The sequence below is a fragment of the Globicephala melas genome, chromosome 7 (genome assembly GCF_963455315.2).
Source record: "Globicephala melas chromosome 7, mGloMel1.2, whole genome shotgun sequence".
NCBI lineage: Eukaryota > Metazoa > Chordata > Mammalia > Artiodactyla > Delphinidae > Globicephala > Globicephala melas.
This window is the reverse complement of record NC_083320.1, coordinates 839,347-862,974: the sequence shown is the minus strand read 5'-3', so window position 1 is coordinate 862,974 and position 23,628 is coordinate 839,347. Positions and strand designations below refer to the sequence as shown.

General features: G+C 53.1%; 1 protein-coding gene across 22 annotated transcripts in view; it reads right to left on the bottom strand.

The window, feature by feature from the left end:
- Positions 1-22,164, bottom strand: part of KIF1A (kinesin family member 1A) — a 90,687-nt gene extending 68,523 nt beyond the window's left edge. For 20 of the 22 annotated variants that reach the window (XM_060301580.1, XM_060301582.1, XM_060301583.1 and 17 more), the window contains exons 1-2: positions 22,023-22,164; positions 1,862-2,029 (exon numbers count right to left, since the gene is read on the bottom strand). In XM_060301580.1, the coding sequence (XP_060157563.1) occupies positions 1,862-1,967 (106 nt within the window). In that variant the 5' untranslated portion in view covers positions 1,968-2,029; positions 22,023-22,164. Of the gene's footprint in view, positions 1-1,861; positions 2,030-21,217; positions 21,239-22,022 lie in introns of those variants that run through there. The other 2 variants (XM_060301581.1, XM_060301602.1) reach the window with 2 other exon arrangements.
- Positions 22,165-23,628: the final 1,464 nt, after the last annotated feature.

Here is a 23,628-nt window from a genome sequence, read left to right as displayed (position 1 = left end):
TAAGCTCTTGGCACCCAAATCCTCACCTCAGTTCTGCTTCCAGGGACCAAGCAGAGGCAGCACCACTCACAGAGTCACTATGAGCCCCCAGATATGCCCAACAGACCCCCCACAGGCTCTGAGTGGGGCCTCCACAACCTGCTCCAGGGCCTCCTGCAGAGACCCCCAGCCACGCCCGAAGCCTCAGCCCCAGAAGAGGCCTAGGGCGGCAGCCGCCATCAGCCCTGAGCGCCCTTCCCCTGGGGCAGCCCCTCCCTCCAACCCGGTGGATGACAGAGGGGGTGGGGTTACTCAGGTGCAGGCGCACCACGGGAGCCTGCGGTGACGGTGACGGCAGCAGCTCCAGGTGCAAACCTCCCGGCTGAGCCCTGCCAAACCCACAGCTGGGAGAGAGGACGGCGAATTCTTGCTCTAAGTCACCGAGCGTGGAGGTGGGCTCTTGACCAGCAGGAGATGCCAAACACTGGTTTGACTTCCAGGGGACCCCAAACAAGCCTCTAACCTAGTGTTAGAAGCAAGGATGCCGGCTCCCCTGTGGGTAAGGGTGGGTGGGGCCGGGGAGGGGGGCTTCCGGGTGCCGGCATCGCTCTGTTCTCAGCAGTGGGGTGCTGCTGAGAACTCCTTGAGCTGCACACTGGGCTCTGTCCACTCTTCTGCAAACGTGCCCCAACTCAGGACAAAGTCTGTGGCACCAGAAAGAGCAAAAGGGGAGGCCCGGGGCTAAGTCCTCTCTGCGGCTCCGGCAGCCGGGTCCTGCGCACTAGAGGGGCCCTGGAGGCCATGCCTGTCCTTCTGACCTTCTCGAAATTGCCATTCTGTCTCTTCCTACTCCCTGTTCACCCTGTTGACCCCAGGCCTCCTACTTCTCAGAAAGGCTTAAGATGACTTTCAATTAGAAACAAAACAGAAGAGCAGACAAAGTAAAACGCAGCTGAAACAAGACAAGAAACAGGAACCTTGTGCCCTGGGTTGAAAAGCGGCCCCGCCAGAACTCCTGTCTACCCCGAACCTCAGAACGTGAGAAACAGGGCCTTTGAAGATGTAGTCAGTTGTTGAAATGAGGTCACACTGGATTAGGGTACATCCCATGGTCATCAGGTCACACAAAGACACAGACATGCAGGGAAGAAGCCACGTGATGACAGCAGAGCTTGGGGTGATGCGGCCGCAGGCCAACCTGGCGGCCACAACTGGAAAAGCCACGAGAGGCAAGAAGGATCTTCCTCCAGAGGAGTGTGGCCCTGTCAACACCTCGGTTTTGAACTCTGGCCTCCACAACCACGAGAGGATAAATTTCCGTTGTTTTAAGCCACCCAGTTTGTGGTCATTTGTTACTGCAGCCCCAGGAGACCGACACCCCGGGTGGACCAGGAGGGAGCCAGGGCCCCGAGGGCCCAGCAGCAACGGCCCCGAGGGAGCAGCAGCCACGGCGGCCCCGAGGGAGCAGCAGCCACGGCGGCCCCGAGGGCCCAGCAGCAACGGCGGCCCCGAGGGCCCAGCAGCCACGGCCCCGAGGGCCCGGCAGCCACGGCGGCCCCGAGGGCCCGGCAGCCACGGCGGCCCCGAGGGCCCAGCAGCAACGGCCCCGAGGGCCCAGCAGCAACGGCGACCCCAAGGGCCCAGTAGCCATGGCCCCGAGGGCCCAGCAGCCATGGCGGCCCCGAGGGCCCAGTAGCCACGGCCCCGAGGGCCCAGCAGCCATGGCGGCCCCGAGGGCCCAGCAGCCACGGCCCCGAGGGCCCAGCAGCAGCCACGGCCCCGAGGGCCCAGCAGCCACGGCGACCCCGAGGGCCCAGCAGCCACGGCCCCGAGGGCCCAGCAGCAACGGCAACCCCGAGGGCCCGGCAGCCGCGATACTCACTGGTGGTGCTTCCGGACATCTGGATGATGCACTTGGAGTCGCGGCTCATTTCTCGGGAATTGAAGGGGCGGACGCGCACCGCCACCTTCACCGAGGCCCCAGCCATCTCTGCGGCCTTTGTGGGTCACTCCTAGTGGCGGCGGGAGCCTCAGCGGGCACAGGAGACACCTTGGGAAAAAGGGAGACGCGAGTTAGAAACAATATCCACAAGGGCAGCGCAGATGTTTCCGGCTGTGACACCTGCTCGGATAACCAGTCCACAGGAAGAGGAACGGAGCAGGGCAGCTGCGGGTGAGAAATGCCGCGAGTTTTAGGAAAGAACGCCAACGGGATGAGAGGAGCCTAGGAAAGCTGGAGCCTAACCAGAAACAGCCGATTCGCTCTCTGGGACCCGGAAAGACTCCGGGTGCCTCTGAAGGTCAGCGGCTGGGTGGGACCGAAAACAGGTGTTTGTGGAAAGTTAGCAGAGGGAGGGTCAGGCCATGTCATGGGTTAAATTGTATCCCTTGAAAATTCACATGCTGAGTCCTAAACCCCAGGACCTCAGAACGTGACCTTATTTGGGGACAGGGTCCTGGCACTATAACTGGTTAAGATGAGGTCCCACTGGAGTGAGGTGGGCCCTGCCCAGGGTGACCAGCGTCCTTATAAAAGGAGACGCACACGGAGAGTACCACGTGAAGACAAAGACAGAGGTCTACAAGCCAAGGACTGGGGGTAAGCCGCCAAAAGACAGGAGAGAGGCAGGCAGTGGTTCTCCCCCACGGCCTTGGAGGGAACCACCCTGCACATCTGGGACTTCCAGCCTCCAGACTGTGAGACAATACACTTCTGTTGTCTAAGCCCTCAGTCTGTGGTACTTTGTTATGGCAGCCCCAGCAGAGTAATGAAGACCCCGAGACCACCATCCCCACCCGGTGAATATCCAGGACCTGCCCCCCCACCCCATGCCATCATCAGGCAGGAGGCCAGAGGCTACCCTCTGGGAGAGTGAGGCTTGGTCCAGCCTGGAGTTCTGAGGACCCGCTGAAGGTGGGTGTGAAAAGCCCAGTGAAGATGCCCAGTAGTGGGGGACCCCAGCCTCCTCCTCCTGCTGCAGGGCCCCCACCTGCTGGCTGCCAGGGAAGAGGGCAGGGTCCTCTGCTGGGGAAACAGGACCACAGCCTCTAGCAAGCAATACAGAGACTAAAGCAAACAGAAAAGGAGCACAGCAGAAAGAGACAAAGCAGGAAGAGAAGAACAAAAATGTTTCAACACCTTGTAATTAATATCCTCAGAAAGGAAATTTACTCACCCACGAGCAAGTGAAGTAGCTTTTTTTCAAAGGACCATTTAATGAATAAGAAAGAGTCCTTGGAAATTAAGACTATGAAAACAGGACCTTCAGAAGTAAATAAAAAGGCTGGAAATACAACTAAGTAATTTTCTGTGTGAGAAGAGAAATAAAATTTGGGGATCAATGAAAAGAAGCTACTAAAGAAATAATTCAAGAAAACTTCCCAGCACAGCCAGTCATGAGTCTCCAAATTCAAAGGGTCTACCTACCCCACCTGCTATAAAAGGTCAGAAACCACAGCAAACTGTGAAATCTCAGAACCTCAGGGCTAAAGGGAAGATTCCAGAAGCTTCCAGAGAGAAAGGATGGAGACTCAGAATGGCACCAGCATCTCAGGGATACCAGATGAAGAAACACTTTCAAAGTGCTGAGGAATGGCGACTTTCGGCCCAGAACTCTGAGCTCAGCCACAGCACAACCGGGAGGGAGGGTGAGAGGAAGACCCAGGAAGACTGCAGGAGGCTAGAACCTGTGCTCCAGCAGGTAGGTGGCTGGTGGGGCAGACGTGGGTGCGGGCCCAGCCCGGAGGATGGTGAAGGGGTCCCAGCAGGACCCTGGGGCTGCCTCGAGGGGGGGACGTCCCTCATCAGAGGGCAATGGAGGGGACCCAGCCAGGAAGAAGACGGGGCTGCGAGGCGGGAGGTGGTCTCCCTACGCGGAGAAGCATCCACCAGAGGGTTTGAGGAGAGATCAGTGATGACCCCAGGCATTACGTTATCACTCATTCCTGACACCATGTTCTTCAAGAAAGAGAATATAAGCAGAGTGCACCCCTGAGAGCAGCAGGAAAGAATGTCCACTAGTTCTGCTGGTGTAAACACAAAATACTAACCAACACACAGGAAACACAGCAGGAAGACGGGGAGACGCGTTGCATGCGGTGGGGTCGTTAGCAGTGCGATGGGGCAGAAAAGCTGACTCTGTCCCAGTGGGATCTAAACGGATCAGACAAAACCAAAACCGGACTGTGGAGGGTGAGGCCCGGGCGGGGTTGCTGCTCCCGTGGAGACTCGCAGCCCTGATGGACCTGGATGCCACGTCTTCATGTTACTTTGGAAAAATTTTAAGAACAAACAAAAGGGGAAAGCCAAGAGGGAACCCACGGTGTGGCCAGGCTTGGGGCAAATGCCTGAGGAAGGAGGGCAAGGGCGCGGCCACTGTCTGGCCACCACGGAGTGAGCCTCTGCACGCGGCTGCCGCTCCCTGGGCCTGCTTGGCCACCACCCAGGTGTGAATGTGAAGCTGACCCTCACGTCCACTTGCAGGTCACACTCACACGGAGGAGGCACCCCCCACCTCCCAAGGACGCAGGCCCCGGGCAGGCTCCACGCCAGGTCTGTGCCGGCTCGAGAGGGCTGTCCCTCCCTGGGCTGGAAGCCCACGGGCCCAAGATGAATGGACAGAGCAGAGCCCACGAGACTCGGGTGAGCCGGGAGAGTGATTCCATGGAACACTGAGGTCCCATGACCTCTCCCCTTCTGAAAAGGGAAGCTTCTGCCTCAGTCTCCCTGCCTGTAATGGACACCCTCAGGAGAATCTGGCCCAAAGACCCCCTTCTAGAATGGGGCAGGGACCTCTGTACATGGACCCCAGGACCAAGAGCAGGAGGGGCCTGCAGAGACCCTGGGGACCCTCTCTCTACAGATGGGGGAGGGCATGGCCAGGGCTGAGGTCAATGCTGTAAAGTCCCAGGGCCAGCTCCTAGGCTCCCCAGAACTTCCCAGAGCAGGCTGGGCACGGAGCAGGACCGTCCCCTCAGGCAACACAGCTCTTCCAGAGGCTACAGGGAGAGAGGGAACTGCCAGGCCAGCCAACAGCTGAGGGCCAACGGGTCCAGGACACGAGCAGAAGCCCAGGTGGGTGGAGCAGAATTCAGGGGCTGGAATCATGCCCAGCTCCACCCCACAGCCCCTCACAGACCAAGTGCTCCCTCATCTACACACCAGGAACGTTTTTTCCAACACTGTTTCACCTTCTTACATCCATGAATGACCGTCCAGGGTGGACTGGAGGACGTGCCTTTCTGAGAATCCATGTTTCCTTGTGCTGGAAAATCTTTGCCCTTTCTAAACTGAGAAAAGCCTTAGGACATGCTGGCTGGAGTGGGAAGAGTAGGAACAAGGTCATGAATTCTTGGTGAGAATGCAAACTGGGGTGAGATTTCTAGCAAGCCTTTAGCAACGGGCCTCATGCCTTAAAAATAAAGGCCGTACCCTTTGAATAAGTGATTCCCAAGTGGTGAAATAGTAATAATTAGAAACGAAGAAAATATTTATGAAAGATGTTCAATTTGACATTGCAAAATGTTCAATTCTCCTCAGACTTAGCTATATTAATTCAGCGCAATTCCAGTAAGCAAAATATTCCATCAGGATTTTCAGTGGAATTTGGCAAGTATTTGGAAGAGAGTTTTGAAAAATAAGAACAAAGAGGGGGTGCATCCCCTGGCAGCTATCGTATTTACTCTAAAGCTACAATAATTTACAAAGTCTAGTAGTGACACAAGAACAGAGAGATCAATGGAAAAGATGGAGCTTGGCCACAGACAGACACACACACACACACACAGACAAAGCCAACATATGATAAAGCAGCATTGCAGGGACTGGGTGAGATTGGTATCGGACAACTGGCTGTCCCATGTTGAAAAATAGAGCTAGAACTTTATCTTGGAAAGTGTTACAAGAACATACAGGAGACTCTGCTTATGGCTCTGGAGAGAAAGTATGCATTGACGCCAAGCATGAAAAACAAAGGAGGACTCGTGCGTCCAGATGGCGGAACGGCTCCCCTCCGTGCACAGCTAGAGGAGCTGCATACAATTTTTAAATCTGTTTGAAGGTCTAAGAGCTACAGAAGCCACGCAGACAGGCAGGCCAAGATTCCAGAGATGGGGCTACCGGGGCAGGGGAGGACTTTCCCCAGCACTTTCTCCCTGAGCGTTTTGCATTCTGGTCACGGGCTCGGGGCCGGGAATCTAGAGTTTTCCCAGGCAGAAAGCCGTTGCTGAGGGATGGAGAACCTGCAGAGCTTTTTGGTCGAGAAAAACAAAACTTGAGAGGTCAAGATCCCAGGAGAAAGAAGCAGAGACTTAAGCCAAACAAATGGTCAGTTCTCCCCTTAAAACATCTGCCTAACTCCGAAGGCATGAGGGGCGGAAGTTTAAAACTCAAGTAGGAAGCCTCTGGAAATCAAAGAGAAGTCTTCCACGGTCTCAGGTGCCAAGGAGTCGGAGGTTAGATTTCTGGGTCCACTGGGAGGAGAGGCCACAGCAATCATGCCAGGGTCTGATTTGAAAGCCCTGAAGGGCACAGAACCTACAACAGGGCAGAGCCACAGGTGGGCTGCACCTTGTCACACTGCGGCCAGCCCTGGCTCAGCTCAGCCTCTGACTGAATGAGGGATGACCCTCTCTCCACCTGCCTGGAAGAGAAAATCTGAGCCATCTGGAGCCTCGCATATGTATTCGCAGGCAACTTCTGAGACCAATCAAAACTCACAAGTCATGAAAAGAGACGGGGCTATATGCCTCAAAACAAATTGGGAAAGAAAGGTAAAAAGAAACAAACCTACATATGATCCAGATCTAGGACTTATCAAACGAGCACTTTAAAATAATCATGACTTTTATGTTCAAAATAAGAGAGGAAAGGATGGAGAGAATAAAGGGAAAATGGAGAATTTTGCAAGAGGATTTGAAACTATAAAAAAGAATCAAATGGAAATTTTAGAACCGAAAATACAATCACTGAAATTAAACACTGAAGAGATTAGACACATCTGAAGACAGAGTTCACGAAGTGGAGAACAGGTCAACGGAAAGTTAAAGAACAGAGAAAACAAAGAACAGAAAATATAAAACTGAGCGTCAGAGAAATACAGGACACAGTGAAATGGTCGAACATGCATGCAACTGAAATCTAAAAGGAGAATAATGGAATAGGAGAGAAGCAATACTTTAAAAGATAATGACCATTAATTGTCTAAAACTACTGAAGTATTTTAGTACTTCATCCAGACTCAAGAAGCTCTGCAAACACCAAGAATACTACACCAATGCACATCACAGTAAGACTGTCGAGTACCAAAGACGGAAAGAAAAGTATTAAAAGCTGGCAGGAAAAAAAGACCTTTAAAGGAACAAGAATAAGATTGACAATTGAGGACTTCCCTGGTGGCGCAGCGGTTAAGAATCCGCCTGCCAATGCAGGGGACAAGGGTTCAAGCCCGGGTCCAGGAAGATCCCACATGCCGCAGAGCAATTAAGCCCATGCACCGCAACTACTGAGCCTGTGCTCTAGAGCCCTCAAGCCACAACTACTGTGCCCACACACCACAACTACTGAAACCTGCGTGCCTAGAGCCTGTGCTCCGCAACAAGAGAAGCCACCACAATGAGAAGCCTGCGCACCACAAGGAAGAGCAGCCCCAGCTCACCACAACTAGAGAAAGCCCGCACGCAGCAACTGAAGACCCAATGCAGCCAAAAATAAAATACATAAATTTATATTAAAAAAAAGATTGACAATTGACTTCTCAACAGAAATGATGGAAGCCAAAATACAGGTTCTAAGGTTTCAACGTTAAGTAGAAAAGTAATCATTTATATTAGACTCTCAAGGATACTTGTTTCAATTGCTAGGGTAACCATCAAAAGAGCAGAGAAAGAATGTACAACTAACAGGTTAATAGCAAGATAAATAGAAAAAATTTTTAATATTTTTATTAATCCAATAGAAGGCAATACAGGAGGAAAAACAGAACAAAAAAAAGTGTCAAATGGAAAATGAAGATTGAAGACCCTAGATAAAAGCTCAAGTCAATTAGTATGGACCATTCACTCCAAGTCAAATGTTACAGTTGTCAGAACAGATTTTTTTTTTAAAGTTATAGTCTGTTGACGAGAGACATCTTTAAATAAAAAGACACAGAGAGGCGGAAAACAAAAAGATAAAATTTTTTCGTTTTCCTATTCTTTTTTTTTTTAAGTGGACCATTTTCAAAGTCTTTATTGAATTTGTGACAATATTGCTTCTGTTTTACGTTTTCTGTTTTGTTGTCTTTTTTGGCAAGGCATGTGGGATCTTAGCTCCCCGACCAGGGATCAAACCTACACCCCTTGCATTGGAAGCCGAAGTCTTAACTACTGGACTGTTAGGAAGTCCCTGCTTTGCCTATTCTATCAGCTACTGAAAAGGAAAAATATCTATCATGCACGTTCTTTTAAAGCGCCCATGGAACATTTACTAAAATTAGCCATAGGCTGGTCATAAAGTAAAGGCTAGCGAATTTCAATTTATAATTAAATCCATTAATTTCATAAAATTAAATTCATATGTTCTCTGACCACAGTAGAATTAGGCTATACATCAATACCAAACAAAAAAGCAGTAGGGCTTCCCTGGTGGCGCAGTGGTTGAGAGTCCGCCTGCCGATGCAGGGGACACGGGTTCATGCCCCGGTCCGGGAAGATCCCACGTGCCGCGGAGCCGCTGGGCCCATAAGCCATGGCCGCTGAGCCTGCGCATCCAGAGCCTGTGCTCCGCAACGGGAGAGGCCACAACAGTGAGAGGCCCGCGTACCGCAAAAAAAAAAAAAAAGCAATAAAAAAACCTACAACCAGGACTTCCCTGGTGGTGCAGTGGTTAAGAATCTGCCTGCCAACACAGAGGACATGGGTTCGAGCCCTGGTCTGGGAAGATCCCACATGTCGCGGAGCAACTAAGCCTGTGCGCCACAACTACTGAGCCTGCGCTCTACAGCCCGCGAGCCACAACTACTGAGCCCGCGTGCCACAACTACCGAAGCCTGCACACACTAGAGCCCGTGCTCCGCAACAAGAGAAGCCACCGCAACTAGAGAAGAGAAGCCCGCTCACCGCAACAAAGAGTACCCCTGCTCACCGCAACTAGAGAAAGCCCTCACGCAGCAACAAAGACCCAGCACAGCCAAAAATAAATTAATTAATTTAAAAAAAACCCCAAACCTACAACCTCTCGACTGTTTGGACATAAAGCAATACAATTCTAAATAACCTATGGGTCAAAGGAAAAAAAACTCATTGACTGTTAGAAAATATTTTGAACTGAATAATGAGGATACAACATATCAAAGCTGTGGAGTGCAGTTCACACAGAACTCACGAGGAAATGTATAGCTTTAAGTCATGGGGGTCGAGGTGGGGAGTCCTTCACAGCAGTCCCAGGTCAATCCAGAACCCACCGTCCCCCAGGGAGCCATGGCTTTGCCAGGCGGACCTTCGGGACTTGAAGGTTTGCCTTGAGAAGGACCTGGTGCACGTGAACCAGCAGCTGAGGCTCTGCCAGAGGAGGGTTGTCATCTCGTTCACCCCTTAACCCTGGCGCCAGCAGGAGATGCCTGGAGATGTTTGGGAGGAGGCTGGATGTGAGCATCTGAGGAGGGGTCAGGGCAGGAAAAATGCATCAGTTGCTTGTGAGCACTGACTCTTTAAGTCATGGAGATGGACGCGATCAAGGAGGGAGAAGGGTTAGAAAGGAAGAAAGAAATGGGGAAGGAGCAGGTGGGGAGAATTCTCAGGAGTCTAGCTGCTTCTCGAGCAGCCTTTGGACCCGTCTGCCCAGGGCAGCTGGGGGCCCAGTTCCTGAGCCTTGTGAGGACGTCCGCGGGCTGCTTCCCAATCTCCCTCCATGCCTTTGGCTTTCCTGGACCTGCTGTCAGTTACCACGTGGGCTCTGCCTTTCATTTTCCAAAACGTGGTTGCTGAGCCTTGTCTCCTGTTTTTTTATCCTTATGGAAGCATTTAGGTCTTTCTTTAGTTTACCTCTACTGTTATTTCAATGGCATTTAAGGAGGGAGAGAAGATAAATTAGAAAGGATGAACCAAACACTGAATTCTATACAATTCTACCTATGTAACTTCTGAAACAGGCCAAAAATGAGCAGAATAGCACATTATTTAGCAATCTAGAGCTAAATAACAACAGTAACAACAACAAAAAGTAACAACAACAGCTAAAGGGAGTTGAAAGAGGTTGCAGATAGACAGCAAAAACTGCTGATTCCCTAAATGAGTTTTGTAGATACATTCGACTCTTCTAAATCATGTTCATATTTTACCTAAAAAGAATTATTTTAAAAATAATTACCAAATGGTTCAGGGAAAGAGGGAGAGAGAAAGCTAGCTCACTTTCGGTTGACAAGCGCTGGTGTGCATGAAGACAAAAATCAGTTTTGCTCATTAAAATTAATATTTCAAAACTGATGGGGGGAGAAAGGTGATTGAGAGACTCCCATTTCTGGCAATATGATGGATGAGATACCCTCCCATTAGACATCACCTAGAAATTTGGGATAAATAACAAGCATCAGAATAAAAGAAGAGAATTCTGGAAAAGGGGGGAAAAGAGGAAGGAGGAGCTGAAATGAAAGTGGGGAGCCCATCCCACAAGCCCACCCAGAAGGAAGCTGCAGGCGTTTGCTGATGCCAGAAATGCAGAGAATTGGGTTTCACCTGCTGAGTGGGGGGATGGGAGACAGCCTCAAACACAGGCAGTCGGGACTGGAATCAAATGCCACAAAAAGTTGGATCCTGCAAAGTTACAGCCCCCGTGGAGTGGAAGGCTGGGGAAAGCCATCTGCCATCAAAGGGATGTGGGCATTGGTCTGAAGGACTCTCAGCTCCATTGGTGAACAAGCCAGTGCTTCTGAGAATTTGAGGCCACAGCCCTGACCTCATGCAGGTTTGGGTCTAAATTCACCAGCATGGTTAGGGAAGCCCAAGGTTGAGAAATTAGCTCAGAGCAGGTCTCAGGTGTTGCACCCAAAGCACCTCACAAAGGCAGATACAAATCCTCCTTGGAAATAGCTTCCTACCCTTGGGGTCCCAGTATTCCCAGAGATGAAGATCTGTCAAGTAGCAGCTGATGGTGAAATGTTACCCGACACAGAGATGAAATTCACCATGAGAATCAGGAAAAAAGGAAAAGAAAACCAGAACTAGATCCTCAAGGACCTCAGATGTTACAATTGTCAGATACAGGTTACAAAATAAGTGCACTTAAAATGTCTACAGAAATAAGCAGGAATGGGAAATAGTGCAGTAAAACACGAGGGAAAAGCCATGCAGAACTTTTAGATATAAAAATGTAATCCTTTAAATTTTCAAACTTAGCAGACACGTCAATCAGCAAATTAAGTGGAGCTGAACAGAGAATTAATGAAGTGGAAAATATGTCAGAAAAAATTACCCAGAATGGCCCCAGAGAGACAAAATGATGAAACCATAAAACAAAGGTTAGGAGTCATGCAACATGGAATAATTCATTAATTTACCACGGCAGTTTTAACACACCTCTCACTAACTGACAGATCAAGCAGACATATAATTAATGAGGATGCAGAAGATTTGAACAACATAACGATCATGAACTAATGAACATACGTGCTCCCTTGCCCTCAAAAATTAGAGACATACTTTTCTAATACATAGGGGACATTTTCAATATTTTACCTTGTCGTAGGCCATAAAGCAACTCCCAATAAATTTCAAAGACTCTGTATCAAATCATCATGTAATTTGAACACAATTAAATTAAAAATCAATAAAAGATCATTAAAACCCATATGTTTAGAAATTAAAAAAATAAACTTCTAAATAACTAACACACAAAACAAAAAATCACTACAGAGTTATAAATAAACTTAGTAGTAAATGATCATGCAAATACTACCAGCAAAATTTATAGCACTTCCACATCCAGCCATGAAGGAGTTACAAGGACCATACTTAACCTCCCACTGTGAACAACAACTAGCAAACTGGACAAAATAGATGAAAATGACTGTTTTCAGACATGGCACAAAAAGCACTGAGAGGAGGGAAACGTATGAGTCTCCCTTCCCTCCAATCACTCCAAATCTTCCTAGAGACAATGTACAGACCTCAGGCACTGGGAGGTGGGACCCAAACAGCTCAGCAACTCTGATGAGTTGGGGAGATGGTAGTCAGAGTTTGGGTAGGTTGCAGCTGCTGGAATCTGTGGGTCAGAGTTCTGGAAAGGAAACAGTTGCTCAGTAATAGAGCTCCAGAAATCTGCATAGGGATCCCCTTGCATCTTTGTAGACTACTAGTCCATGCCCATGGACTGGACAAAGAAGACTGAAGACTGAAGACTTCCCAAAGCTCACACAAAGTCAGAAGACATCTGTGCTTCCACCAGCCAGAATACAGTTCTCTTGGTCCCTCCATCCCAGGCCCCCAGACATTCAGTAGAGACTCCAAAGAAATCATACTTTAGTGTGGGCTTAACTAGTCCCAAAGTGAAATCTACCCTAGAGCAACTCTATAAAAGCTTAAAATCAGGCCTTGAAGGATCAAATAAGTCCTCAAGTAATTTAACTGCTTTTGCCAAAACAAAGCCCAACATTCTTTACAGGAAGAAAGCATAATTCAGATGCTCCACAATGTAGAAATGTCTAGAATTCAATTTTAAAAATTACTACACGTGCCAAGAAGCCAGAAAAGATGACCTATAACCAGGAGAAAAATTTGTCAGTAGGAACTTGAATTTTCCTACACTCATTAAATAATTGATTCAATAGTTTAAAATATTAACCACCAGAAAAGTAGAAGACTCAGATACTTTTTATGAGTTCTACCAGACACACAAAAGACCAGATATTTCCAACCTTATACAAACTATTTAAGAGAACAGGAAAAAGAGAGGGAAACAGAGGGAGAAAGTTTATATCCCCAACTCATTCACTGAGGCTAATATGACCTTGGCATCAAATTAGACAAAGAACATTTGAGAAATGACCAATTTCACTGATGAACATAGATAGAAAAGTTCAAAATATTAACAAGAAAGTCCAGCAGAAAATAAAAAAGATAATACAGTAGGTTTATTTCAGGAATACCAGTATGGTAATATAATGCATGGCTTAACATTAGGGTATCTATTAATACAATTCAGCACATATCAGATTAAAGGAGAAAAAGGCCAAATGAGGTCCTCTATAGATACTGAAGGAGTATTCAGTCATTTTCAAAATCCATTTGTGATAAAACTCTTGGCAATAGAAGGATAAAACTTCTTTAATCTCATAATAGGTATCTAGTAAAAATCTACCCAAATACCACACTTAATGGTGAAATAGTAGGAACATTTCCTTTAAATTCAGGAACAAGTTCCGGATGCCTGCTGTCACCACTTGTATTCAACATTGTAGCAGAGGTTCTTGCCAGAGTGATAAGGCAAGAAAAAGGAATAACATGGGCAAAATATGGGTTGGAAAAGAATAAAACAACTTGTCATTATTTGCAGACTATTTGCTTATCTACACAGGAATCAAGAGGATCCAGAGACATATTATTTTAATTATTTAATTAGTGGGAGGGGTCAGCAAAGTTGCTAGGAAACAACCATGTTAGTATGCACTAGAGACAAGAGTTTAAAAATATTTTTTAAGGTGGCATTGAAAAAATAACCAAAAATATAAAGTACCTTCATAGGAATAAATGTCACAAAGGATACATACAACTTTTATGAAGAAAACTTTTAAACTTTACAAAAACATTATAGAAAATCTAAATAAATGAAGGCTACAACCTGTTCATGAAAAGGAAATTTAAATGTCTTAAAAATGTTTATTTTCACCCAAATGAATCAAAACATTCAATGTAATTTCAAATGAAATCACAAACAAGTCTTTTTGTGAAACTAGACAGATTGCTTCTAAAAATTTATATGGCGTAAGATACTACAAATACCAACAACAAGCTTGAAGAAACACAAGAGGGTGGGAAGCAGCCGCACGGCACAGGGAGCTCAGCTCGGTGCTCTGTGACCGCCTGGAAGGGTGGGATAGGGAGGGTGGGAGGGAGGGAGACGCGAGAGGGAGGAGAGATGGGAACATACGTATATGTATAACTGATTCACTTTGTTATAAAGCAGAAACTAACACACCATTGTAAAGCAATTATACCCCAATAAAGAGGTTAAAAAAAAAAAAGAAACACAAGAGGTAGAAGGCAATAGGCCCCACTGATAACAAGACTTAATATAAAGCTGTAGTCATTAAGACAAGGTGGCTGGGACAAGCAAGTCACCACCATTGTAACAGACGGGACCCCAGAAACAGACCTGCACACACAGCCCTTCTGACAAGGAGGCTTTACAGGCTGATGAGAAGAGAAAGGGATGCTGACCCAGTGATGCTGAGAAAACCGGTGTCATGGACTGAATGTCTGTGTTCCCCCCAGATTCCTACGTTGAAACCCTACCCTCCAGTGTGATGGTGTTGGGGGCGGGGCATTGGGGAGGCTATAGGTCATGAGGATGGAGCCTCATGAATGGGATCATCGCCCTAAAAAGGTCCCAAGAGAACTTGCTCCTTGTCTCTGCTCAGCCATGTGAAAACACAGTGAGTCAGCCATCCACAACCCAGAAGAAGGCTCTCACCAGAACCTGGCCATGCTGGTACCGCGACAATGCTGCACCCAGACCAAGCTCATGCCCTCATCCTGTACGTCCAGCCTCAGAGCTGTGAGAATTAGTTTCTGTGGTTTTTAAGCCCCCCAGTCTGTGGTACTCTGTTATAGCAGACTAAGACAGACCAGCACAACTGGCCAGTCCTACAAAATTAGAGCCCTTTTTATTCCAAAACAACTTCCATGCAGACTGAAGACCTAAATGCAAACAACAAAGTTCTGGAAGAAACCAAACACTGTTATCTCCATGCTCACCTTTAAGAAGGATTTCTAAGCCCATGGAAGACACCAAAAGGAAAAGTCCAGGCATCGAGATACCATTGAAAGGGTGAGGAGAAGCCCACCCACCTGGAGATGTCTGTAGCCCATATGATCAACAAGGATTCATGTGCAGAACATATAAAGAACAGACAAAATCAAAGAAAAGAGACACAAAAGAAAAAATGGGCACAAAGATATGAACAGGCAAATTACAGGACAAGATACTCAACCACAATAGTAATTAACAAAGTGTTGTCTAAAACCATACCCAACAGATCACAACGTTAAAACGTCTAACAACCCCAACTGTTACAAGGATACAGCAACAGGAACTTACAGATCACCTGGGAAAAGTTCATTGGTTCAACCGCTTTGAAAACAACACGGCAATTTTCTAGTAAGGCTGCAGACCACATGGCCAGCAGCTGTGCAACTAGAGGTGTTGTGCATGAGTCCAGGAGTTGAGAGGGAGGGAATGGAGATGCCTAAATGCCCCACACCTGGGGACCAGTCAGTCCTACGGGAGCTCCATCCAGACGCAAAAGTGAATGACGCATCCTAGGGGATCTCACAAACGTGGTTCAGGCAGCAACGTGCAGACAAGTGGACAGGGTGAGACCAGCCAGTAGAGCCGCACACTCCTGGCAACACTACTGAGAGCCCAGGGGTAAATCATGGAGTTCTGAGAATGCTGACGCCGATTTCAGGGTGGCAGGGAGACCCCTCGCCAGGGGTCCAGCCGACTGGGGCCAAGGCCTCGAAGTGGACCTCCAGGATGCCAGCAGCATGGGCGGAACTCTGCACGATCCTGTGACCCCATGTGCAAAGTGGGTAAGACAGGCCCTCCCCCGACTCCAGGAGGATTAGGGGAGCGGTCCTCTGTAGCACAATAGCGGGGGCCTCCGGGGGCTCTAGGCTGAGGGCTCATGGACCCAGCAGTGGGCAGGAGTGGGGAGTGAGGCTGAAGAGGGGGCGCTGGGTGCAAGTCTGCCTGTGAAACCACCACTTCGATGGTGAAACCCTCACCCCTTTCCCTGCCTCCTCTTCAGAGGGCCGTGGCTTCCAAATCCTCAGGCAAAAGGTAGGAGGCTCTTCCCTACAGAAACGGAAGAAAACACCAGGCAAGAGTGATGTCCTCAATGTGGACGCTGGCCCCCTGCACTCTGGCGCTTGGGACACAGCTTGGCATCCAGCTCCCACACCTTTGCCTAAAGCAAACCTGCCACTGGGCACCCCCCACCCCACACTCGGCTCCAGTTGGAATCCCACCCAGATCGCAGGAACCCTTCCACTACCCAGCAGGCCACCCGGCGGCTTCAAAGTGAGAGACCAGTAAACCAGCAGAAAACAAGCCCTGTGAGAAAGGGTAAAACCATAAGCAAAAACAAGCAAACCGACAAAAAACCTTTATAACCTGACTCAGAATGTTTCAAGATGCTACATTCTCAAAACAAGAACAGGATGCTATGAAACGGGAACACTTAGAGACAAGGAAGACGGTTCTTTTAGAGATAAACAGTGTGAATGCTGAAACACAAAACTTCCCCAAAGAACTCGAAAATGAAGTCCAAAAATTGTCCAGAAAGTAGGACATAAACGAGGAGACAGAATGAGAGAAAAGGCCAGAACACAGAAGACCAATGCCTGAATTCAAGGAGGAAAACAGAAAAAATGAAAGGGAAGAAACATGAACAGATGAAAGAATAGAGCTTGTCTTCAGCTGAAAGGTCCCACCGAGCACCAGTAAACACATAAACCCACACGTAACCCAACTGCATGGATGGTCAGGAGTCCGCAGATGAAGAAAGGATCCTAAAAGATTTCAGGAAGGAAAGTCGAGTTGCTGACAAAGTCTTCTCATAGGTGACTGGATGCAGAAGGTGACGATGACAAAGGCTTCAGGGTGATTTACCAACAAAAAGTGCTCCCAGACAAAGCATCGACCAGCGTGAGGACAGAGCGAAGACACGCTCTAGAAGCCGAGGACTCATCACCCTTTTTAGGATGTCACACAAGGATGCGCTTGAGCCAAACAGGACAGGAAACTAAGAAAGAAGCAGCTCCGGGGCCAGCGGACAGAGTCCAGCCCAGGGGATGCAGCGGGCAGCAGGAGGGGGGTGGCTTCCGGGGCTGAGAGCGCCAGGAAAGAGGGGACTCAGCGGAAGAGAGAATGTGATTGAGAAGCTGGGGAAGGTGAGGATGAAAGGGATGCATTCAGTACAAGAAAGGGACAGCTGAGATCGCCCACCGCACCACTGCTCGTCCCGGAGCTGCCGCCCTCCTGGGCACAGCCTCGGCCGTGGTACAGCCCTGGACCCAGAAGCAGGTGGAGAGTGAAGACCAGATGACACTAGCAGCTGAGTCACCCTCTGCCCCAGCCCCATGATGGCCCCCAGAAGCATGGTCCCCACTGACCCACAGGCCTTGAGCCTTGATGACCAAGCCCTGCCCCTCACCATCCTGGCTTGAGCTGGTGACAGACGGGGAAGGAAACTGAGGACTACCTGAGTGTTACTTGCAGGGCTGAGACTGGGGTGGGGGGCCAGGACTCCTGACACCCCTGAGGATAGGCCAGAGGCTGGGCTAGGGGAGGGGGCCTGCAGGGAGCTGGGCCTACAGGAGCAGTTGGGGCATCCCCACCCTTATCCCAGAGCTGCATTTCAGGAGCCCTGGCAGGTCCTGATGGAAACACAGAGACACACAGACAATCCCCACCCCCGACAGAGAGGCAGCTGCTCGCCCTGGGGCCACAGGAAACGAGCGCCTTGGGCTAAAGCCACTGGCCCAACAAGGAACCGGCATTTACGGAGTGGCCACTGCGTGTAAGGCACTGTGCTGGCACGGGATGGGGTGGCAATGGGGTGGGGGTGGGGGAGCAGAAAGTGCTCGAAGAGCAAAGTTTTTGGAGTCAGAGGCAGCTGCGGTGGGACCCCAGGTCCTCTGTGACAAGTCACATGCTTTCTCAGGAGCCTCAGCCTCTAAATCTGGAAAACGGGTGCGATGCCACCTGCGCGTTGAGGAGTTGGGAGCGCGGACAAGGCGGCACACGGAGGTGTGCAATGCAGTCTGCCCCGATCAGTGTTCCCCTCCTCCTCACTGACCCCCAAGCTACCTACGTGGGGTGGGGTGGCCCTCAGGGGTGCTTACGGCAGGCTTCAAGGTGCTGGCAGCACTGGAGGGGGGCGGGAATCTCACAGTGGGGGCTTATGTGGAGTGCTCCAGGGGAGAGAGGACCAGGCAGGAACAAGCCGGGTGAGGGCTGCAGAATCTGTGTGTGTGAGTGTGTGTGAGAGCGTGTGTGTGAATGTGTGTGTTTGCGCGCGCGTGTGAGTCTGTGTGTATCTGTGTGTGTGAGCGTGTGTGTACACGTGTGTGTGTGAGTCTGTGTGTGTCTGTGAGTGTGTATCCGAGTAGCAGCTCCAGTCAGCCCAAGAGCCAAGTGGGGAAGGTGAGGAGTGAGAACAGGAGGCCAGGGCTGGGGGGTCCTGGCTTGTCCTCCCCAGACCCCAGGGAGCCCTGAAACCTAGGTAGAGGGAGGGGCAGGGGGGCGTTTCCCCACCTGGGGCTCCTGAGCAGGGGATGAGGCGGGGGCGGGGACCCAGGGTTCAGCCGGCCCAGACACAAGGACAGGATTAGGAGATTAAATCCAGCAGAGGCATTAGAGAAGCAGCAGGCAGAAGCGGGGCCCAGCCACGCAGGCGGTGTGTCCTTCCCAATCCCAGGGGTGACACCTCGGAGGCCGCAAGGGGAGTGGCTTCCGGCAAGCACGGGCGGGGGGGGGGGGGGGGGGGGGGGGGGGGGAGGGGCAGCTGGGAGGGAGCGGGCTCAGGGTGGTGTGTGTCGGGGGAGGGGAAAGCCCACAGGAGGGGCTGCGGAAAACCCCAGAGGGGTCAGGAGGCTCAGCCTCGGCTGACCGCTGACCTTGACCGTACCCTCCACCCTTCCAACGTCTCCATTACTCTGGGCTGGGGAGCTGGGGGAGCCCGGGGACAGCCAGCGGCCCCTCAGCCCGAAGCCAGGACCCTGGTGGTGCTCAGCAAACCCACTAGAACAGGTGGGACGGTGCAGCACACCTGCCACCAGCCCCATCCCCGCCCCCTGCCCTGGGCCTGCCTGTTCGGGGTGAGGCCAGGTGGGAGGAGTTCCACCAGCTAACTGGACAGAACCACGTACTGAGCAGGCCCAGCAGCCCGGCGGCGCCCCTGGGCACCCTGGCAGAGCAGAGAGGTTTGCGGGAGGGCACGGTCCGGCCCCTCCAGCATTCTCAGAGGTGCTCCAGGGTATGGGGCAGGGGAGACAGTGGGAGTGGCCCACCTGGGTAGGGGTGGTGAGCCTGGTCCTTTGGGCCGAAGAATACTGAACGGGGAGTGCTCTAGGGAGCACGTAGGACTGGGCAGGAGGGCAGCCACGCACTCATCCTGGGGGTCACTCGCTGCGGAGCGACCCCTGGCCAGCCACTCTCCCTCCCAGGGGAGGCAGCCCAGGCCCCTCCAGACTCAGAAGGGTCTCAGGTCTGAAGGGCTTGGCAGGCCTGAGCACAGGCCCTGGTCAGTCAATCCTGAAGTCCAGGGTGGGGTTCCCAGTGCTGGTAGCCCTTCCACAGGCCCCAATCCTGTGACAGCAGGACCGCATGAGAATATCCCCCCCCGCCACGCCCAGCTCACCCACCTTGGCTGGCCTATTTGAGCTGAATGGGCCTAGGCAGACTGCCCCATCCCTTCTGAGCCTTCTCCTGAGGCTATGCCCCCCATCTCCACCTCCCCCAACTCCCGGTCCCTCCCCCAGCCCCATCCCACACTCCACAGAGCCCAGGGGAGGACTTCCCTGCTCCGCGTCCAAAGGACGTGGTCAGCCCTGGGTCAGCAGTGGTGACACCAGGGGGACTGAAGGGGGACGAGGCTGGGGGGCTGGACCCCCTGCACCCAGTGAGTCTGGGTGTGACTCCCACTGCACCCCACCTCTGGGCTTCAGGCAGAGCCTCGGCTTCCACCTGGCCGTGGCTGGCCCATCGGGAGGCCCCAGGACGGGCAGTCTATGGGCCACTCCTGCGGGGGGAGGTGGAAGGACAGACACTCAGCAGGGGTAGCAGCCAGTGGGTGGACACAGCAGGCATCTGGCAGGCCCTCCTCAAAGAGGCCCTCCCTGGGAGCCTTGGGGGGGAGGGGCCCTGACCCCACACCGACCCTCCCTCTGTCCTGTGGGCCGCGCCCCACAGGCAACTCCCTGCTCACCTTCAGATCCAGGCATAGCATGGGATGGAGTTTCTAGTCCCTTCCCTGGCTCTGACCCAGTACCCTCACCAGACTTCACACCCAGGTAGAGACTGACTGTCCCCTCCACCTCGTCTGGGTCTCTCAGCCAGTGGCCTCCTTGCAAGCATCAGCCCCTGAAGGTTCCTGGATCTCGACCCCAGCCAAGTGCAGTCCTGAGATCCGGCCCTGGCCCCAGCAGCATCCTTCACCGTACACCGCAGACACTGCAACCCGCTGGAAGTGCCGCACCTGCTTCATTCCTGACTACCCCCATCCCTCAGGCTCAGCTAAGGCGGGTGGCCGACCACACCTGCAAAATGGCCGCCGCAGGTACAGCCCCAAGCCCCCACTCCAGACCCCAGAGCTTCCCTTCAAACCTGCGGCGGCTTTCTCAGCCCGAGAGGGGGATGGGCACGGTTGCCCCGGTAAAGGGCCCTCAGCCAGCTCGAGAGCAGGGAGAGGATGGGTTAGGTGTGACTGTCCTGCAGAAGCGCGCGCTGGGTGTCGCGCTGACTCCCCAGGGTTAGGACAGGGGCAGCCCTGCGCCGCAGGGGCCTCTCCGCACCACCTCCTCTCCGCAGCCTTAAGATCCAATCCTTTGCTCTAACAGGCCTTTATCCCAGCAATGCAGGCATCCCCTGGAGGGGGCGGCCGCTTAGGGAGGGTCCGCGGGTCTCTGTGGGAAAGTCCCTCTTCCCGGGAACGTGGGCGCGCATCGGGTCCGCGCCGGGGCGACGTCGCGCCCGCGCCAGGCAGGCCCCATGACTTGGCATTCCCTCCTTCCCCTCCCCCTTCCGCCCCTGCGGCCCGAGGTCCCCCAGCCCACCCAGCGCCAGGCAGACTGCGGACCCTCCCTGCCCGCCGCCAGGGCTGCGCGGCGGGTTTGGAGGGGAAGTAAGGGCGACAGGCAGCTTAAAGGACTAGCGAAAGGGTCTAAGCTGCAGTGTCCCTGTCATCCGAGCTCAGGCGCCTGGGGAGCGCCGCCAGCCGAGACGTCGCGGCCCCGCAGCCCCCTCCCCTCCTGCAGGCCACACCTGTTACTGGGGCGCTGGCTGCGTGGACGCAGGCCGCATCCACAGGCGGCCCCTCCCAAACCGTGGGTCCTTCTGGAAGGGAGAAGGGGTCTCTTGGGAGGAGAACGCGACTTGGGGTGGGGCGATGGGCAGTCTCGGAGGTGCGCACCAAGCTGGCGGCCCAGCCCTCCCGCCGCAGCCCCCGCCCGCCCCGCCCGCCTGCCTGTTTGGCTCTCGGCTCCAGCATCCGCCCTCCCCCACCCCGGGGACCAGGGCCTCCGCTCGCGCCCGGCCGCCCTGAGTGCCCTCCCCTCAGGCCTGGCCGCTGCAGTCGCGCCCCCTCCCGGATGCCCCATCCGCATCCTCTCGCCTTCTCTCCATCCCTCCCCTCCCCCGCCGGTCCGGTCGCAGTCCCGGCCGCATCCCTAGGAATGGCTCCACTCCAGGGGAGGGGAGGATCGGCGAAGGGGGGGAGGGTGTCTCGAGATGCAGCCAGCTGCCTGCGCCCTCCCCGTAACGACCCCCGCCCATCCCAGACGAGAGTCCCCCTGCAGCCGGGGCCGCATCGGAGGGGCCTTTCCGGAGGGCCCTGCCCAGCTGCTAAAGAAGGGCGGACACCCCAGAATTTGCACCATTGTTCTCCGCGGGGACGGGGGAGGGTCGGGGGAAGGGAAGGGGCCGCGCGGCGCCAGCGCCTCTGGCCGAGAAGAGGACGCCAGCGCAGGGCGCGAGCTCCCCGCCCCGGGGCGCAGACGATGCAGGTGCAGGATGCGGGGTGCAGGTTCTGGACGCGGGGCTCGGGAGGCCGGGAGAGCCGCTGCCCTACCTCTCCGGCGTCAGTGGCGGCGGCCCGGCATGAGCACGGGCATGGGCGCGGGTCCCCGAGCGCGGAGCTGCTGCCGCTCCCGGGCTGCTCTCGGCGCTCTGACGGCGGCACCGCGTGACGGCTGCGGGCCCCCGGCCCGGCCCGCCCCGCGCCCCTCCCGCCGCGCTGGTTGGCTGCGCGCGGCGCCCAAGCCCCAGCCGCCAGCTGGTTTGTCGCGCGGGGAGAGGGACGGGCGTCGCGGCTGCGGCGGGGATGGGGCTGGGGCCGGGCTGTGACATCACCGCTGACACCGCGGTGCGATAGGTGGGGGAGTGGGGGACCGACACCCGGGCCCGGACGCGCCGCCCCCTCCCCTGGCGCAGCCCTGGGCTCCCCCCCCCCGACTCGGACCCCTTTCAAGTGAAACCACTAAATCTTCACCTGCCCCACCCGCGATGCCAGCAGTACAAACGCATCGACGCTGAGGGACAAAACTCGCGTTTGTCCCTCCGAGGGCCTCCCTCCTTGCACCGTGGAGGGGCTGTCGGGGGTGGTAGAGATACTGACTTCTAGGTGTAACAGGTGAGTTTTCAATCGCGCCTGGCGTCTGGGCCAGAGCCCTGGAGGGAGACCAGAGCATCGCAGACAGCCCTCCTAGCAGGGATGATGCAACCGGCCGGCCAGTGGACCTGCCGCTTCTCCTCCCGTCATGCCTCGGGTGGAGACCCCCGCCATCCTCTCGCCCCACTTCTCCAGGTCGTCAGCGCCCCCGTCCTCACGGCCTGTTTCTCCAGCTTAACTTCCTTGGACCGAGTCACACGCGGCTCTTGGTCCCCACTGGCAAAGCCCAGCCTTTGTCAATCCCCCAGCCGGAAAACAGGCCACCAGGGACGGACTGGCATCTTTGCGTGCCACCGACCTCCTTCCGCATACCCCATTGCTGGGCAACTTTGACAAAGCCTCTGGCCAGCTCGCCCACCGGAACTGCGGTGGGTGCGGTGACGTCCTGCCGCCCTGAAGCCGGGGCGCCGGGACCCCCTTCCCACGCAGCCCCTGCGTCAGCCTCCTCCGCATCCCCAGGGCCTCGGTGGCGTCGGGCAGGTGCCAGGCGCTGCCCCCAAGGTTTACCCGGTTAACCATTTACCCTTCACACTGTGCAGTAAGGGAGGTGCTTCACCTCCGTCTGCAGCATCCGTGGGGCTTGTGCCTTGAACGTAGCAAGGGCACAGACACATACACTTCTGCAAAGGAGACCACCCTACCCTCCGAAGCCCCCCAGGTAGCTTCTGTTTTTCTATTCCCTGGCACCACCTGCAAAAAGAGAAGTTATTGTTCTTCCAAACTTTTGGTAGAAACAATAAAACTACGTGGGCCCCCCAGGGAGGGTGGGTCTTTTATCCTTTCTATTTCCAGCAGAGTTATCCCTCTGGTCAAATTCTCTATTTCTTGAGCCAGATTTGGCATTTTACATGCTTCTAGGAATTGGTCCATGTCACGGAGGCTGTAGAATAAATACTAGCATGTTTATTCTTATACCTACTGTTTCTGTACTTCTTTCTCCTTTTTATTCTGTACTTTGCTGATTTGCATTTTTCTCTTTTTTAACATTTTCAAAGGACAAACTTAC